At 35.8% G+C, this 16,960-nt stretch overlaps 3 protein-coding genes across 6 annotated transcripts; all 3 read left to right on the top strand.

Annotated features, from left to right (window-relative positions):
* The first annotated feature begins 1,502 nt into the window (after positions 1 to 1,502).
* On the top strand, positions 1,503 to 3,821 carry LOC109175618 (DNA-directed RNA polymerase V subunit 7-like). 2 transcript variants are annotated; one of them, XM_019324915.1, is made up of 2 exons: positions 1,503 to 1,599; positions 3,043 to 3,821. In XM_019324915.1, exon 2 carries the CDS (start codon positions 3,059 to 3,061, stop codon positions 3,599 to 3,601), a length of 543 nt encoding a protein of 180 aa, XP_019180460.1. In that variant the 5' UTR covers positions 1,503 to 1,599; positions 3,043 to 3,058; the 3' UTR covers positions 3,602 to 3,821. The 2 variants fall into 2 exon arrangements, with proteins under 2 accessions (XP_019180460.1, XP_019180461.1); XM_019324916.1 differs by having other exon boundaries at positions 1,511 to 1,622; positions 3,045 to 3,821.
* A 1,537-nt stretch (positions 3,822 to 5,358) lies between these two features.
* LOC109175612 (phosphatidate cytidylyltransferase 1) lies at positions 5,359 to 13,072 on the top strand. 3 transcript variants are annotated; one of them, XM_019324908.1, is made up of 12 exons: positions 5,359 to 5,478; positions 6,040 to 6,140; positions 6,848 to 7,101; positions 9,092 to 9,243; positions 9,826 to 9,967; positions 10,641 to 10,797; positions 10,928 to 10,975; positions 11,159 to 11,245; positions 11,371 to 11,499; positions 11,622 to 11,678; positions 12,509 to 12,592; positions 12,701 to 13,072. In XM_019324908.1, the coding sequence occupies exons 2-12, from the start codon at positions 6,066 to 6,068 to the stop codon at positions 12,788 to 12,790; spliced, it is 1,275 nt and encodes a 424-aa protein (XP_019180453.1). In that variant the 5' UTR covers positions 5,359 to 5,478; positions 6,040 to 6,065; the 3' UTR covers positions 12,791 to 13,072. The 3 variants fall into 3 exon arrangements, with proteins under 3 accessions (XP_019180453.1, XP_019180451.1, XP_019180452.1); XM_019324906.1 differs by having other exon boundaries at positions 5,371 to 5,478; positions 5,999 to 6,140; XM_019324907.1 differs by lacking the exon at positions 5,359 to 5,478 and adding an exon at positions 5,493 to 5,661 and having other exon boundaries at positions 5,999 to 6,140.
* A 2,798-nt stretch (positions 13,073 to 15,870) lies between these two features.
* Positions 15,871 to 16,866, top strand: LOC109175617 (histone H1-like). Its single transcript, XM_019324913.1, has 2 exons — positions 15,871 to 16,068; positions 16,156 to 16,866. Exons 1-2 carry the CDS (start codon positions 15,970 to 15,972, stop codon positions 16,636 to 16,638), a joined length of 582 nt encoding a protein of 193 aa, XP_019180458.1. The 5' UTR covers positions 15,871 to 15,969; the 3' UTR covers positions 16,639 to 16,866.
* Positions 16,867 to 16,960: the final 94 nt, after the last annotated feature.

The following is a 16,960-nucleotide window of genomic DNA, read 5'->3' on the forward strand; positions in this document are numbered from 1 at the left end:
CCTAAGTGGCTAAGTTGACTCGTGTTTCATCATGACTCATCATTACTAGATTGAAAAATTAAAGTTATAGAAAATATTTTCTGGTCAAAAGATAAAATATCCTTGTTTTCTTGGAAACAACTTCCCTTTCTCCGGGAGAAGTTATTTTCCAAATCATGATTTAAACAACTTCTTCTCCTCAGCTTCTCCCGTTCTTTCTCCAACATCTTCCACGACCTTCTTTCGCAACGTTCTTTCTCCATCTTCCTCAGCATTCTTTCGCCATCTTTCTTCATCTTCTAATTCAAGTTTAGTTTTTTTTTTTTTTTTTTTTTTTTTTTTTTTTTTTTTTTTTTTTTTTTTTTTTACCTCCAATGGCAGACCTCGGCCACCGGATAAGGTTTTTGACAGTGGGCACAAAAACCCACAGTCGGAAACATGTGACAACCAGAACACCGATTTCTACCGGAAACCAAAGCTCTGTTTTTCGCATCGAGAACCAAAGTAGTGCAATGCTCTAAAAAATATTGATGGTTTTGTTTATTTATATGAATAGTTCATCAGTCCAATATTCCAATATATTGTATAATTCTATTCATTTTTTGAAAAATGAACCAAACACATCAAAAATGTGTTTTGAGATGCAACCAAATATTGGAAAATGAAAAATATTTTTTTAAAAAAAAAAAAACTCATTTTTCAAAAAATTACTTTTTCATAAATCATTTTTCGAGTTTTCAAACACACCCTAAGTCTAAGAAAAATCATACCTATTAAATATTATTCACTCATCATTTTATTTGTGTGTAGCACTCATGACTGTATTAATGTGAATAAGCACTAAATAATGAAGGAAAAAGAGACAATTGGATAAACTCATGACTGTATTAATGTGAATAAGCACTAAATAATTAAGGAAAGAGAGACAATTGGATAATTAGTTAATTACACATTTGAATAGAGCAAGTTTGTATAGTGCAAATGAGGATTAGCCTAGTACGGAGTATGATATCATTTTAAAGGTGTCTTTTACTGTTAGGGACCTGTTTATAACATATCGTGGTTTAATAAAAAAAAAGTATAATATGAATCGAATATGTATTTTTACGATGCACAAATTATTTATAATTAATGAGCAAGCACAACTACACAAAAGCCAATAATTAATAATTGAATTGATCTGGTTCTACCGTATCAGCTTATCATGGGCTAACCTCTAACAACCCGAAACCTCTATGACCCAACGCTCGAACCCTAAACCTTCCACATAAAGGAACAATCAGATACAAGTGAACCACAAGTCACTTGGTTAAAAAAAAAAAAAAAGTGTTATGTAAAACATTATTTTTAATTAAAAATTACGAATTTAATTATTGTCAATAATCTTTCAGTTGAACTTGTCGTGTATCACAGTTAACTCTGTTAGTTAATTGAAATAATGGAAAATAATTAAGATTAATTAATTTTAAAATAAATATTTTAATTTGGGAATCGATTTTATTAAAAAGAAAAATAAATAGAGAGAGCCCTAATATTCATCATTTCAGTGGCGCTCTACTCTACTTCCTCTCGCAGTGTCGCACGGTGAACTCGCTCTGCTCAAGATTGTAGACAGTAAGCTCTGAAACTGTTTCTATATTAAGGTATCAATTTTATGACCTCATGCGCACATTTATTACACTTGAATTCGTTGTTTTTTGCTTTGATGGAGTTTACAGAAGTTTTTGGAATGTTATGATTGCCGGCGGAAATCGCATGTCGATATCTGGAATCGGAGAGTTGTGTTAGAGTAAATTGTTGATAGGCAGAGAAAATTTAAGTGCATTGCCCTATCGCAAGCGTTTCAATGTCTATTTGAGTGTTTGTTGAGGGTTTTTGGTGGGATTTAGGGATAGTTGTCTTGTGCGTTTTGAACTTGTCCAATAGATTCTTAAGAAACCTAATTTCTCAATACTTGGGCAGATGGATTGAATTGTTTCTGCACTTCAAGCTTGATGACTGAAAATGAGATTTTTGCTTGATAGTTGATACCTCTAGCTCTGAAACCTGCATTGGCTTGAAGCTTTAAAATAACCCTTGTTTTCAATTGAATGCTGTGAAAGAATAGAAGTTGGGATGTTATTTGTTAATTTTCTTTCGTCATTCATCTTTAGTTATTGTACTCATATTTACATTGTGTTCAAGCACTGGAAAACATGGGATACATATGATTTATTCCACATCCTTTTCAATAACTAAATATGATATTGAATAGATACGTTCAGGTAGCCTGACTAGATTGAGTTCAAATGTGGAGATGTGAACTTGAAAAATTATGTCTAGAGGTGCGATTGTCCTTCTGAAGGTCTGGTGATGCTGCAAAATAGATTTCTGTGGAAACCCTTTTTTGTATGGATGTTTGGAAAGCCTCCTGATGATGATACTTCTTTCATTGATTCGTAGATAGGCTTGAGTTTGTTTAAGTTGTTTGGAGGCATGATGACTTTCTGATTTTGTTATATGTTGTGCCCATTGTTGGCTTCATGCCTTAATGAATATGTTCTCTCCTTTTATCAATGTATACAGAGGGGCAGAGAGAGAGAGAGAGAGAAAATGTGATCGTTTGATTTCTGAATTTCTGAGTTTCTTTTCCTACATTACTACTCCAAAAAGAATATATCTTTTAAAAAGTTAAGAAAATCTGTTCCTTATGTTCACAGTTTGATGTTGCTGTTCTCCTTATATGATAATGCTCCATACGTTTTTTTTTCTTGGGGCTTTTGAATAACTTTTTCTTGACTACAGTATGATGAGTCAGTTCATGTTTATTATTGATTCATCACCTTGTTTCTGAATTTTCAGTGAAAACTCAGGTTTACCCGCCACACACTTATTTCTCTTATTTCTAGCACTGGCAAGATGATCACGAACAGACTGACAAAATTTCTTTACTAAATTTTTTATGTGGCAAAGTTTTCTTACATGTAGCTCTACTGCAGTGTTACCTGTTTTAATTGGCATTATATATATATGATGAATATACCCCGTTTTCCTGACCACATGATCGCTGTTTCTTATTGTGATAGGAAAGAACCAAAAAATGTATTTGAAGTCGCATTTGTCGTGGAATGTAGTAATTCCTGCAGAGAACCTCGATGCCAAAGGTTTGATGCTTCAGAAGGCAATTATTGTTCGCCTCCTAGATGACTTTGCCGCCAAGAAGGCCACAAAGGCCCTTGGCTACTATCTAGCTGTGACCACATTGGACAAGGTTGGAGAAGGCAAAGTCAGAGAGAACACGGGGGATGTACTGTTTCCTGTAGAATTCAACTGCATCTCATTCAAGATATTCAGAGGAGAGATTCTGGAAGGTGTTGTTCACAAAATTCTAAAACATGGTGTCTTCCTCAGATGTGGACCCATTGAGCACATATATCTCTCCCACCAAAAGATGTCCGATTACCGCTATGTACCAGGAGAAAACCCCATCTTCATGAACGATAAGATGTCAAAGATCGAGAAAGAAACTGTAGTGCGTTTCATCGTGATTGGGGAGAAGTACGTAGAGGCTGAGAAGGAATTCCAGGCCGTCGTCAGCTTGGAGGGCGATTACCTCGGCCCCATTTCCCAGAACTCCGCTTGATTCCAGTCTGTAATGTCCATCACTTTAGTGCTTATGCTATGTCTAAACTCTTACTTTCAACATTAACCCGTGTGCTGTGTAAAGAAAGCTACCTGACTTTGCAAAACTATGCATACCTGTAGCCCTGTGTAGGATTTGATGCTGACTTAGATGCTGCTGTTTGTGGACACCCTTTTAGGGAGCTTATCTTTGTGGCCAAAATGTATTTAAGTGTCTGTTTGTGGACACCCTTTTAGGGAGCTTATCTTTGTGGCCAAAATGTATTTAAGTGTCTCCTTATATAATTATACATATCGGAAATTCAAAGGATTCGATTGACATCAGTGCCTTTTGAATTGCATATAATCCAAAACGGAATGTAAAACGTTTTGGGTTTGAATCAGGTACTATGTGGACATTACCCCCGTAGTGTACCTAGTTCAAAAGGCATTGATGTTTGAGTCATATTCCGCTTGCTCCTCTTCTTTAACACAGTGGATCGAGTTAACTATTTGATCTTGCAGTTGTATTAGCAGTTGACTTATCAATTATCTCAAATTGTCGGGTTTGTATCTATATTTCTTAGTTTTGCTGGAGATGTTCTGTATGGTCATCCCTACACCTCACATTGTCATGAAACCAATTAAAGTTTGCCAGCATGGCATGCCAAACAGCTCATTACTCTCTTGTTTATTCTTTCATGTGTTTAGAAAATATAGTAGTGGGGGCAGCCAGCAATTGCATGAGATCCACACGTTATACTAAACAACTATTGTGAAGTTGAGAATCTCACTCAAGAATCTGCCCCCCACCCCCCTACACACCATAGATGCCTTCACGTAAAAGCACCAATTGAAAATGTACAACAGGTAAACCAAAGCCCAAAGGCATATTAGTTTTTATATCCTTTCTCTCTTATTGTATTAGCCTGCAAGACCCCAACAAGAAAGATATCTCCATGTTGTGGAGCACTTAGCGTGATAAAAAAAAAAGTGGAAGAAAAAGGTTCTGTCTTCTCTGCAAGCTGTTAGAATCTTTCAGATCATTCACTTATTAATTAATATTAACAAAGGGGTCTCATACATTCTTTTACCTAATCACAATTATTGTAAAACTTTTAACTATTATACATAGCTGTTTCAAAAATCTGGTCCTAAATTTGTCGTCCGCTTATCAACAATCTCAGACTTTTGATAATTCTCATAAAATCTTTAACATTTTATTCAAACTTACTTGCATTAAACAAAAAATGGACTTCTATGCAATGACATTTAAATTAAAATTATTACTGATATTTGTATAATTAAATACTCAATAACGACATAATAATTATAATTAATACTTAATGCATCAATAGTATGTCTAATTATATAACTGTATTATATAATTGTTCTTAGATTAATTTCATCCGACAATGTCATTTTTCACACAATATGCATGCACAAACACACACACACACACACACACACTTATATATACAATTATTTTAATTCAAATTTTCATAAAATTAAGTTTAATATTAATATATACAATGTATATATTTAGAAACTACATTAAAATTACTATTAAATATAAAATTAAATTTAAAAATAATTAAAACTTAATAAAAAAAAGTAAAAATAAAAAAAAAAAACAGTTAATTTGATCAATGAATAATAAACAACACAACACATATAAAATGAAATAGTATAGATATAATTTGGTTTTAGAGTTGTAGTTAGATAGTACAACTCTAAAACCAAATAAATTTAATTTCTTCCCACATATATTAATTTGGTTTTATAATTTACACAAAATTTACCCTCCAAATTCTATGTGGCCAAAAACCCTCTCTTCTCTCTCATAGGCGCACGGTTACTTCCAGACTCCAGACTGCTGTCTCTCTCTCAATCACAGAGGTTAGATCTCTCTAGCTCCTCTCCTACCGCTCTAATTAATTCATTGTCGTCTTCATTCGTACACTTACCGTATCTACTACTTTTAACCGCATAGTATAAATTTCGTGTTTGCTTTTCGTGATTGATTTCCATTTTACTCTGCACCACTGGGAACTGAGAAGCAATAGAAGCTCCTTTTTTCCGGTAACTTCGAGGTGGCAGCTCTGTGAAGTAGTTGTTAATGTTCAGTTGTGTGAATGTGTTCTAGCTGCTTCGCGTGTTTACCGGAGTGTCTTAGGGTTTATGGATTGAATCCTGGAGTGCTGGAGTTTGGAATAGGTTTTTGGTTTACATTTGTTTACTTCTGTTTTGAATAGCTCTGCCTAGACTGTGTTTTGTTTAGGATACTGAGGTTATAAGGTTTTTAGTTTTTTTTTTTATTTTTAGTTGGGTTTGGTACTGATGATTTGTGAGTTATTACCTTGAGACAATGATTGGCTCTGATTGTTTTTGTGCTTTGAATTTTTGTTGTTTATCTCAGATACTGCTGTGTATTAATGTGCAAGTGAATTGCTTTGTTAGTGGAGGGAGAAGTGAAGACGGAAGATATGCAGAAAGATAGTAATCCTGGCTCCCAAGGAGGGCCTGGTGGACGGTTTCGTCGCCGTAGAGGCTCGAATGAGGTAAGGGCGATTTCATGGATTGATGACTGTTTAGCTGTCTGGTATGATGGGTGGGTGGGAGTAGCTGTGTTTGTTGCAAGAGGGAAGACTTTAATTTTCGTGTATAAAGATATTCTTTTCTTTGTGGGTGGTGTATTCTCAAAATATTCTCCCACAGTTCTAATAAAGGTATAGTGATATTTTCCCTGGTAGTTGGGGAAAGGCTTTCCTGCTCTAAATTCACTGATGACAATTAGACATTGGACTATTGGAGATCATTGTCAACTTTTACTTGATATTGTATTTGGAAAGAACAAGACTGGAGTTTTTTATTACAAATAGTCAAGGGAAAGTAAAATCTTAATAGTCTTGTTAACTGGTTAATCTCATATCAATAGACTAATGAGTCAAAAATGATGTTCCCATCAAATTATAGCCCACTAATGAATATTCTTCCACAAATTTGTGAAAGGTATAATGGGTTCCCTGCTCTAATTCACTGATGATGATTGGACTTCGGAGTACTTGCTAGAGCTTCTTAATCCTTATTGTCTAGGGAAAGTGGAATATATTAGCTGAGTAATCTGATATTCATAATGAGTCAAATATGATGCTCCGATCAACTTATAGCCCTCTATATTATTGCACTTGATTGTTATTTAGAGAGTTCTCAGTTTTACTGGGGTTATAAGTAATGCCATTTCGATAAGTTACCCCTGAAATTACAGGTTCCTGCTGAGGTTGTTAAAGCAAATGGTGATCATTTACTTGTCAATGATCGAAACAAGTACAAATCGATGTTGATCCGGGGATATTCATCGGTTTGGATGATTGGTGGTTTTGCCTTAATAATCTACATGGGTCACCTTTATATCTGGGCCATGATTGTTGTTATCCAAATCTTCATGGCAAGAGAGTTGTTCAATCTACTTCGGAGAGCACATGAAGACAGACAGCTCCCTGGATTCAGGCTATTGAATTGGTGAGTAGAACCCGATATACGTTAGCTAGCTATTAATATTGTGAGCTTGTTGACGTATTTTGTATAATAGTAAAATGTTTAGTAATTAGTTCTTTTGATATTCATGTGGCAGACTATACTAAATAATCTAGGGTCAGTTTATATATTTTGCATTTCAAGCATTTGAATGTTTAAAAGATATTTTATGCTGGTGTTATCCGGTGTAGTCTTCATCTAGGGTTATTATTGGGTCAGTCCAAAATGTACTAGTATCAAAACTCATTACATATTTTCATAGTTATCACGGTGCCCTGTTAAGTCGCGGCGCTCCCCGACCACCTTGTCGCCTAGGCAGCCTTATTTATATATATATTGTTGGAAATAGGCAGTGGAAATAGGCAGCCTTATTTATTATACTCTAGGAAGTTGTAGCTGCAGTAGCTTTCATTTACGAACAGAAGCAGAAAACTATTCCTTTTCTCAATGCTACAACTTTCTAGGAGTAATAAAGTAAATAAGACTGAACGAAGAAGCCAAGAAGAAAGAAAGAAGAGAAAAATCAAGAATGGCAGTCGACGACGGTGGTGGGAGAAGAAAGAAGCACCTATGACGACCCACGGCGGTGGGAGGGGGACGGCGGTGGCTGTGGGTCACTGGGTTGGCTTTCTTCTTCTCTGTCAGTTCGAGGGAAGTCGCCGACGCAGTCATACCATTTTTTTAAAAAAATAAAGTTAAAAATGGGTAGGGTTTATGGGTTTGGATGCCGAATCGGCGTCCTTGGCGTCGTCTGGGATGCCTGGGCGACGCCGGAGCTGGCCTCACCATTTTCAGGCGAGGAGACGCCGTGATAACTATGCATATTTTAAATTTCTTATTTATCTATCCTGATTACAGTTATTGGATGCCTGAGTCATTTTTAGATGCTTATGATAGTTCAAAGTTAACAAAATACTCGCAATATTGTTGAACTCGTTTATGCATATATTGATAAATGTTAGAACTGAGTGTTCCTAAATTGAGATTAGGAAGGTTGCCTAAAGTTATTTTAGGAATATTATCAGTATCTTTTTTACTTTACTTTTCTAGTGGTTTATGAATTTTAGAGATGGAAATTTTCCTAGTTCCCTATCATGTTTCCCCTAGTTTACTATTCAGGCTCCTCACTATTGTGATTTCATACAATTCAATGTACATATGAGAGCATTTATTCCCTTAACTTGTAGACAATTCAATACATGTATGAGGGCCCATGTACCTCTAACTACTATACAATTAATCTTTGTAGTTTATTAGTATAAATAAATGCGGCGTTTGTTCCTCTATATAGTTTTAGTATTCTTGTTTCACTTATTGCTTCTACCTATTGGTGGGTGGTGGTTGTTTGCTATCCACAATATCACTATCTCATAATTTTTAACAACATTTTCAACAATATATAAATTAAGGTCTTGCAAAATCAATTAAATCCAGTCTCATAGTGTCACTAATAATACAGAGTAATACTTTTTTTAATTTCCTTAGTCTGGCGGTATGCTTTGCAAATTCCTAACTAAATGCACTCTTTTAGCGTTTCCCTCTAGAGTTCCTTGTGGAACGTTGAAGGTGGAAAAGAAAAGTTAAGCCATAGAAAATTATTTGTATGGATCCTAGAGAGATGAAAAATGGAAAATCAAGAAAATAAAACGCAAGGGAGATAAGAGAATTATTCTAATGACATTGAGGAAAAAAGAGTATGTTTCAATTTTCAAATGATTTTTTTTTTTATTTCTTTTATTATTCTAATAAGTTATGACTGATGTAATAAGAGAAAAGCCGACTGTGAGAGTAGAATTAATTATTTCACTTCTCATCCCTAAGTTTTATCTTTAGGGATCTACCTGCTAACCACATTATTTGAGATCTACCTGCTTTTTTCAAAGAAGATTTCAACAGTTTTGGATCAGTGATCATGGCATTATCAACACCTGTTATAATGTCATTATGCTGTTTGATCATTCCCTTGTACTTTCAGGCACTTTTTCTTCACAGCAATGCTTTTTGTTTATGGCCGCATCCTCAGCCAAAGGCTCGTCAATACTGTTACTACAGACAAATTCTTATATAAGCTTGTTGGGAGATTTATCAAGTACCACATGGTCACCTGTTATTTCTTGTATATAGCAGGTTAGTCCTAGCTTTTTATGTTGTATTCTTCAGGCAGTGGTTGCTACGAATTTTAACTCTAAGGAGTTCCTCATAATATTAATTGTTGCCTAGGGAATATAAAATGTTTAAAAATTGTTGTTATATGGACACCTTTTATTGCTGTTATAAATGTACTTGTAATCATTGTGGTGTAATATTATTTTTGGTCCCAAGTTTAAATTATGTTTCAATTTGGTAAAAAGTTTTAAACCTTAGGTTAATTTTTGACCCATTTTCAGTAAAATCAAGCACGACTATGCATTACACATGGCATGAATAAGGGTAGTTTTGACATGTCATAAATCTATTCTTACAAAATTGCCCTTATTTATTCCAAATATTGGCCTGATCTTGCCACAAAATTGACCCGGGATGAAATCAATGCATAAACTCTGAATGAAAGTGAAACTATTATTTTGGAGAAAGTTGGAACTTTAACTTCTTGGACTAAAACTGAAATTTACTCAATGTGACCTCATTGTTTGAGAGTTCTCTAACACTTCTATTTGGTACTCTATTGATTGATTTGATACTGAAGTTTCCCATTCTTACTGGAAACAGGTTTCATGTGGTTCATTCTTACTTTGAAGAAGAAGATGTACAAATATCAGTTTGGCCAGTATGCATGGACCCATATGATTCTAATTGTGGTGTTCACACAGTCCTCATTCACAGTGGCCAACATTTTCGAAGGAATCTTCTGGTGACACTTTCAAGAACTACCTCCACTATATTGTGCACTATTTTAAAAACATCTCTCTTCCTTCCTCTTATATGCATATCAACACTTTTTTGGAATTAGTTGAGCTTTATTAAAAAATATCATATTTTAAAACTATACTATATGGCCAAGCTTGATGCCTTGTCAAAGATGGATGGTTTTTGTTTTTTTTTGTTAATACCTCAAAGTGGTTTGTATACAATGCACTACAATTAACTAACCAATGAATATCTCCAATACAATCAATGAATATTCCTAGTACAATTATCAGGAACCAAATAGAGCATCTCAAACAAATGAGGACTAATTACGCTTATAAAGGAGTGACTAAAATATGCCTCAACAAGATTGCTTTTGGTGAGGTTAAAACCCCTGACCATTTGGCCAAGGGCCCTGGCCTCAAGGCCTTTGCCAACTGGGCAAGGGTAAGCTCTTTTATTATTGTTCATTTTTAGGAGTTGTTCTTTCTGTAGCTTTACTCAAAGTTTTTAAATAAATTGTTTTGCCTTTTCCCCTGCTCTTCTTGATCTTAGTTTATAGAAATTATCTTCTAATGCAAGTGCTTAAGGGAAGTTGTTATCATTAATTGCAATAAATATGTCATCATATATTGGAAATGGATAAAGAACCTAAAACTTGGTACATTATGATGCAGGTTCCTTCTACCAGCTTCACTCATTGTCATCAATGATATTGCTGCATACTTAGTTGGCTTTTTCTTTGGAAGAACTCCTTTGATCAAGTTGTCCCCAAAGAAAACATGGGAAGGTTTCATTGGAGCATCTGTTTTGACTATGTTCTCTGCATTTTTGGTATGCAGTTTTTCCTTTCATACAACTATAGCATTATTTTTTTAATTGTTAATTTGTAATAGTTGAGTAGTTTTGGTTATGGTTTTTATTTTGATGGTTTTAGTTAGTCTTACTTTACTTGGCTCTGCAGCTTGCAAATTTTTTTGGTCGTTTTCAATGGCTGACGTGCCCAAGGAAGGTGATATGATCTTTCTGGCTCATCCATATATATATATATATATATATATATATATATATATATATATATATATATATATATATATATATATTGCATATATATTGCATATATTATTGAGTCACAAACATCACTTTTATGTTATTTAGAAATTGAACTCCACATCTGTCTTCACTGATAACACAGGATTTATCAACTGGTTGGCTTCATTGTGATCCTGGTCCTTTGTTTAAACCAGAACATTTCACTATACCAGAGTGGATTCCTCAATGGGTAAATCCTTGTCTGTCAAGTTTGAGTACATGTGCAGTTATGCTCTCTTTTGCTTATAGAAATAAAATTAAAAATAATTTTTAACACTCTTGAATCCTTGATAATTTTCTCTCAAACTTTTGCAGTTTCCTAAGAGAGAGATTGAAATATTGCCAGTACAGTGGCATGCATTACTTCTTGGCCTATTTTCATCAATCATAGCTCCTTTTGGGGGCTTCTTTGCAAGTGGTTTTAAAAGGGCCTTCAAAGTCAAGGTTCACCATCGTGCTTATTGTTGTTTTTTAGTTTGTTGATGCCCTTGACCCTTGTTATGCTATTCATTTTTCTCTTTGAATTTATTTCTTTTGCAAATTACTCTTTTTTTTTTTTTTGGCAGGACTTTGGTGATAGTATTCCTGGGCATGGTGGCATCACTGATAGGATGGATTGCCAGGTGAATAGACAATATAGTGATTACTTAGTCTGTTCAGATGTCTTTTTGTGCCATGTGCATTACTTGAGCATCCTCAATAGTGGTTTTTGGGGAGGTTTTTGCATGCCTAAAACCTTGAACATGGTTTTTCAACAAATGGGGGGAAGGGGTTTTTGGTGGTTTTTCATTAGATAAAGACCTGGTTTTTGTCTCCATAGTGGGACCCACCAAGAAAAAAACAAAGCAAAGACAGCGTCGCGTGAGACGCAAAACTAGCGCCCGGCGTTAATCTGAAGATTTTTTTTTTTTTTTTTTCTTTTCAAATTTCTCTTTTCAGATTTTGTTTTGTTTTGTTTTTTTTTTCTTCTTCCAATCTTCTCTTTCCTAGTCACACCTGCAAAAACTTTTCAAAATCTACAACTATTGGAGATGCTCTAGTATTTTCTTGGCCAATTGACCTGCAAAGTATCTAAAGTTGCCTTGTTAATTGTGAACTAAATTTCTAGAGAGAGAGAGAGGGAGTCAGTGTGATTGCCTTATTCTTCAATTGTTTTAATAGGAAGAAAGACTAACATGCTTATACTAGTAAGTATTCTGTGAAGTCCATAGAAAAGTAGAAACTATGATCTGTGCTGCTTCCTGCCTGACTACTAAGAAAAACGCAAATGTCTGAATTTCCTTACAGTTCCTTAGATACATATGATCTAGATGAATGCTCGGTTGTGGTTCCTAATACAAGTAATTATAGTGTGCATCGTAGGCTCTGTTTGATTCTATGCTTCAAATTCTCACCCATTGTTAGATTTCTGGACTGACCATTTTCTGAACATTTCTTGCTGACGGTACTCCAGATGGTGATGGCTGTTTTTGCATATATATATCATCAGTCTTTCGTGGTGCCTCAGAACCTATCAATCGAGATGATCTTGGACCAGGTATAGTATTCCCGACATTTATATTCGTGTATCAATACAAAAAGTTCCATTGCCACACCTCGGAATTTGGATTATACCTTTAATTTCTCTGTCGCCTCCTCATCACAGATATTAATGAACCTTCCATTCGAGGACCAACTAGCGCTGTTCACAAAGCTGGGGCAGATCATCCAGGAAAGGCGGTTTGCAGAATCTTGAGTATGCTAACGGACTTGTATTAATGATTTGACGTAGTTTATTTATTTACACACAGTGATTGTATATCTTAGTATTGGTTTGCAAGGGCTGTTTCTAAACCTTAATAGTTAGTGCTTTTTTTAGCTGCCTAAATCCTTGTCGTGCAGATTGTATAGTGCATTAGTGCTTGATACCCCCATTGACTTTTTTGTTAGGTTGCTTTGACAGGACAGTAAAAACCCTTCAACTGTCATCACATTGCTCCAAATAAGCTTAGTACTACAAGAATCCAACTCTTCTCTAGTATGAAGTATCTACCTTATAATCCTCCATGCTTTATTCGAAAATAAGTTCGAGTTCACTAATTGAAATTTTCTTTAAATTTATTTGAAGACAAGAAAAAAAAACGTTTCTTTTGTATATTTAGAAAACATGAAACAGAGAATAGTGATTGTAAAGTTGGTGAAACATATGTAAAGAAGTTATTTGAAATGTGTGTTCTCGAAGGTTGTTTGCAATTAATTGATTTAAATCGAAAATGTTAAGCGGCATAGTTGTGGTTCTACTAAATGGAAGATTATATGTTCGAACTCTAGTGGAGGTATTGACTCTTTGTGTTTCAATAGGTTGAGAAAGTATATATGGACAGATACTACATTGTAATAAAAAAAAAATTAACAAATACGGAGTAGTTTTTACATAGAGCTTGGTTGAGTAGCCCATGATGTGATATCTTGTCCACAATATGCTAAAAGATGAAATTTCCCTGCTCTTATCGCTCTCATATCCCAACTTGTACATGATAGTTGTGGGATGAATCATTGTGACTCAATGGCGTATTAGGTGAGAGGACTAATGACTAGTGCACACAAGAAACTTATCATATAGGCAAATTATGCTGTGCATCCGTATGCACCATGCATGGTGCATACGGATGCAAAAACGACGTCGTTTTAATAAAACGCGCGTCTCCCCTTAAAAAAAAAAAAATCAAGTTCGATTCCCAGCAACAAACATATGAACTAAAATTTCATAATCGATGAACTATAATTCCATAATCGATAAACTATAATTCCATAATCGATGAACTATAATTCCATAATCTAATCTATGAACTAAAAATTCCAGAATGAATGAACTAAAATTCCATAATCTATAAACTAAAATTTCATAATCGATGAACTACAGTTCCATAATCGATGAACTATAATTCCATAATCAATGAACTATATTTCCATAATCTATGAACTAAAATTCCAGAATGAATGAACAATATAATGTTGTTGCTGGGAATCGAACCTGAATTTTTTTTAAAGGGGAGACGCGCGCTTTTTAATAAAACGACGTCGTTTTGGCATCCGTATGCACCATGCATGGTGCATACGGATGCACAGCATAACGATTGTATCATATAGGGTGTAGTTCAACTAATTTGGTTTAGTAGCCCATGATGTGATATATCTTGCCCACAATTTGCTAAAGGTGAAATTTCCTTAACGAAAAAATTTCACTTTTGGTCCTATGAGTATTGGAGTATTGTTAATTTTGATCCACGAGTTTAAAAGTTGTTAATTTTAATCCACAACTATTCGATTTTGGCAATTTCAATCCACAATTTGTTAATTTTAGCATTAAAAAGCGAATTGCAACTTTCTAGCAATTATTAGGCGGCAATTTGGCTAGATGGACTAAAATTGACAACAGTTGAATAGTTGTGGATTCAAATTGACAACTTTAAAACTCGTGGGTTGAAATTAACAATACCCCAATACTCATAGGACAAAAAGTTAGTTTTTTTTTTCTTTCCTTGTCCCAACACCCTAAAACCTCGGACTGATATGAAAAGTTGAGTAAATCATATAGTGACTCAGCGACCTATTAGGTAAAAAGACAAGTGCCTAGTGCTTACAAGGAGTTCATTACATCCTAGTGAACACAACAAGCTTATTACATTGGGTTTAACTTTTACATTGTGGTTGTTAAGGTCTACAACCTATCGTCTAAGTTCATCGGCCGTCCAGCTAACGCCAAGTCTTCTGCAAGAACTTGCAATCGGCCAAGAAAATCCGCCACAGACTCATCTCCTTGACGAAGGCCCTGAAGCTGACCGAGCAATCGGAGTGTTCGAGCACATGTTGTAGAGTCGAGAGCCTGCTTAATGGACGTCCATACTTGGCGTGAAGTGGTCTTGCTGACGGCAAGGTGCATCACCTCCTCAGAGAGAGAGGATATAAACATGGATGATATTGCTTGGTCTTGCTGCACCCATGCATCAAAGGAAATAGAAGAAGCAGTCGATGCCGAAGAGAAAGCAACAGAGGACTTCGATGATGGAACAGTGGCAGCAGACGGGCATGCATGGAATAGTACCATTGACGTAACCCAATAGGTTTTGACCTCGCAAACATGGTATTGACTGAGTTCTCCCAAACAAATAATTACGGGCCGTGAGTTTGATGAACAAAAAGTGATGGGCGGTCGACAACGAGTTATTAGAAACCACAGACACCAAAATAACGACATCATAAATAGTCTGCTCAGAAGAAACTCTGACAAAATTGTCATTATCACCCACCATAAGAAATCTAAACGACTGATACCAGATGATAACATAATTCAGGAATGTATTGATAATATGAACGTACATAAAATATATACTAGAGTCGTATACTGAATACACAAGACTAGAGTCCTAAATTAGACATAATACAAAGTAGTACTCCGTAGTAGATTCCTAATAAGAGGGGCATGCATGATGTATTGATGTGATATCTCTAATTCTATGGGTTGCTTACATCCCATTAAAACTCAGCAATTACAAATCAAAGTTACTGTCATCTTTAGTCTTTATAATTCATGAAATATTTTCATTTCTCCATTTAGTAATATTGTATTTTTGGCATCAAAAAAAAAAACCATTTTTCATCAATCCCACCCCTCGATCCGTGTCACAAAGCAACATACATCTGCATCCGTCGATTACTCCTCTCAATCCAACGCCTCAAGTTCAAACCTTTTACACATCACCTCTCGATCCGTGCCACTCTCCTTTCAACCTATCACATCGCTTCCTTATCTTCTCTCTCCTCCTATAAATTCACTTCTTCTCCTCATCTCCTCCACCGCTTCAAAATACGCAATCACGCACCCTGCCAAAATCCACTGTTTTTCTACCAAATCTTATCTATATCTTCACTCTCATGGCGTCCGCCACCGCCGGAAAAGCTGCCGCCGCCGCAAAGCCTAAGAAAGCCGCTGCCGCTCCTAAGAAGCCTCGAGCTCATCCTCCTTATGTTGAGGTACTGATTCTGTCTTCTCTTTTTCTGTTTTTTTTCAAATATTTATCTCTGTTTGGTTTGTGAGATCTGATTTTTGTTGAATTCCAGATGATATCGGAGGCGATTGCGGCGTTGAAGGAGAGGACCGGTTCAAGTCAGGTGGCGATAGCGAAGTTTATCGAGGAGAAACAGAAGGAATTGCCGCCCAACTTCAGGAAGCTGTTGCTGGTCCAGCTTAAGAAGCTCGTGGCGTCGGGGAAGCTTACGAAGGTGAAGAACTCGTTCAAGCTCGCCGGAACTGCCAAGACTGCCGTCGCCGCCGTCCCCGCTTCCAAGCCCAAAGCTCCCAAGGCCGCAGCAGAGCCGAAGAAGAAGACCGTCGCCGCCAAGCCCAAAGCTGCGGCTGCAAAGAAGGTGCTTGTGGAAAAGCCTAAGAAGAAGGTTTCAACCCCGTCTAAAGCTAAAAAGCCGGCGGCCAAAGCCAAACCTGCCAAGAGAACTCCGGTGAAGAAGGTGGCCCTGTCTAAAGTAAAGTCTCCGGTGAAGAAGCCCAAGAGTATCAAGTCGCCGGCGAAGAGGGCGAGGAAATGAAGCAATGAAAATGGCGAAAAAGGCGTTAGCTTTAGGCTCTGATAACATAGTTTGTGTTAGGGTTTGTAAAGTATCTAATGTTTGAGATGATGACTATATAGTTTCAGTGTAATCCCTTTTCTTCTTCTTCCTTTTCGGCCATTGATCTTAAATGGTGGTGTTTTTTTCAAGTAGTCTGGTTTGTTCTATGTAATATAAAGCTTGAAAGGTTTGAAGACATTCTTGAAATGAAGCTGTTTAGCAACTATGAACATTATCCAAAATGCACATTTATAATTATAAAAGTAATTACAGAAATATATATTTTCAAATACACAAGTAG

Source organism: Ipomoea nil, unplaced genomic scaffold (assembly GCF_001879475.1).
Source record: "Ipomoea nil cultivar Tokyo-kokei standard unplaced genomic scaffold, Asagao_1.1 scaffold0688, whole genome shotgun sequence".
In the NCBI taxonomy this organism is placed as follows: Eukaryota; Viridiplantae; Streptophyta; class Magnoliopsida; order Solanales; family Convolvulaceae; genus Ipomoea; species Ipomoea nil.

Coding starts and splice junctions, on each gene's coding strand:
- LOC109175618 (XM_019324915.1), top strand. CDS start 3,059: ATGTATTTGAAGTCGCATTTGTCGTGGAATGTAGTAATTCCTGCAGAG.
- LOC109175612 (XM_019324908.1), top strand. CDS start 6,066: ATGCAGAAAGATAGTAATCCTGGCTCCCAAGGAGGGCCTGGTGGACGG. Junction 11,679..12,508: donor CTGATAGGATGGATTGCCAG/GTGAATAGACAA, acceptor ACGGTACTCCAG/ATGGTGATGGCTGTTTTTGC. Junction 12,593..12,700: donor TCGAGATGATCTTGGACCAG/GTATAGTATTCC, acceptor TCCTCATCACAG/ATATTAATGAACCTTCCATT.
- LOC109175617 (XM_019324913.1), top strand. CDS start 15,970: ATGGCGTCCGCCACCGCCGGAAAAGCTGCCGCCGCCGCAAAGCCTAAG. Junction 16,069..16,155: donor CTCATCCTCCTTATGTTGAG/GTACTGATTCTG, acceptor GTTGAATTCCAG/ATGATATCGGAGGCGATTGC.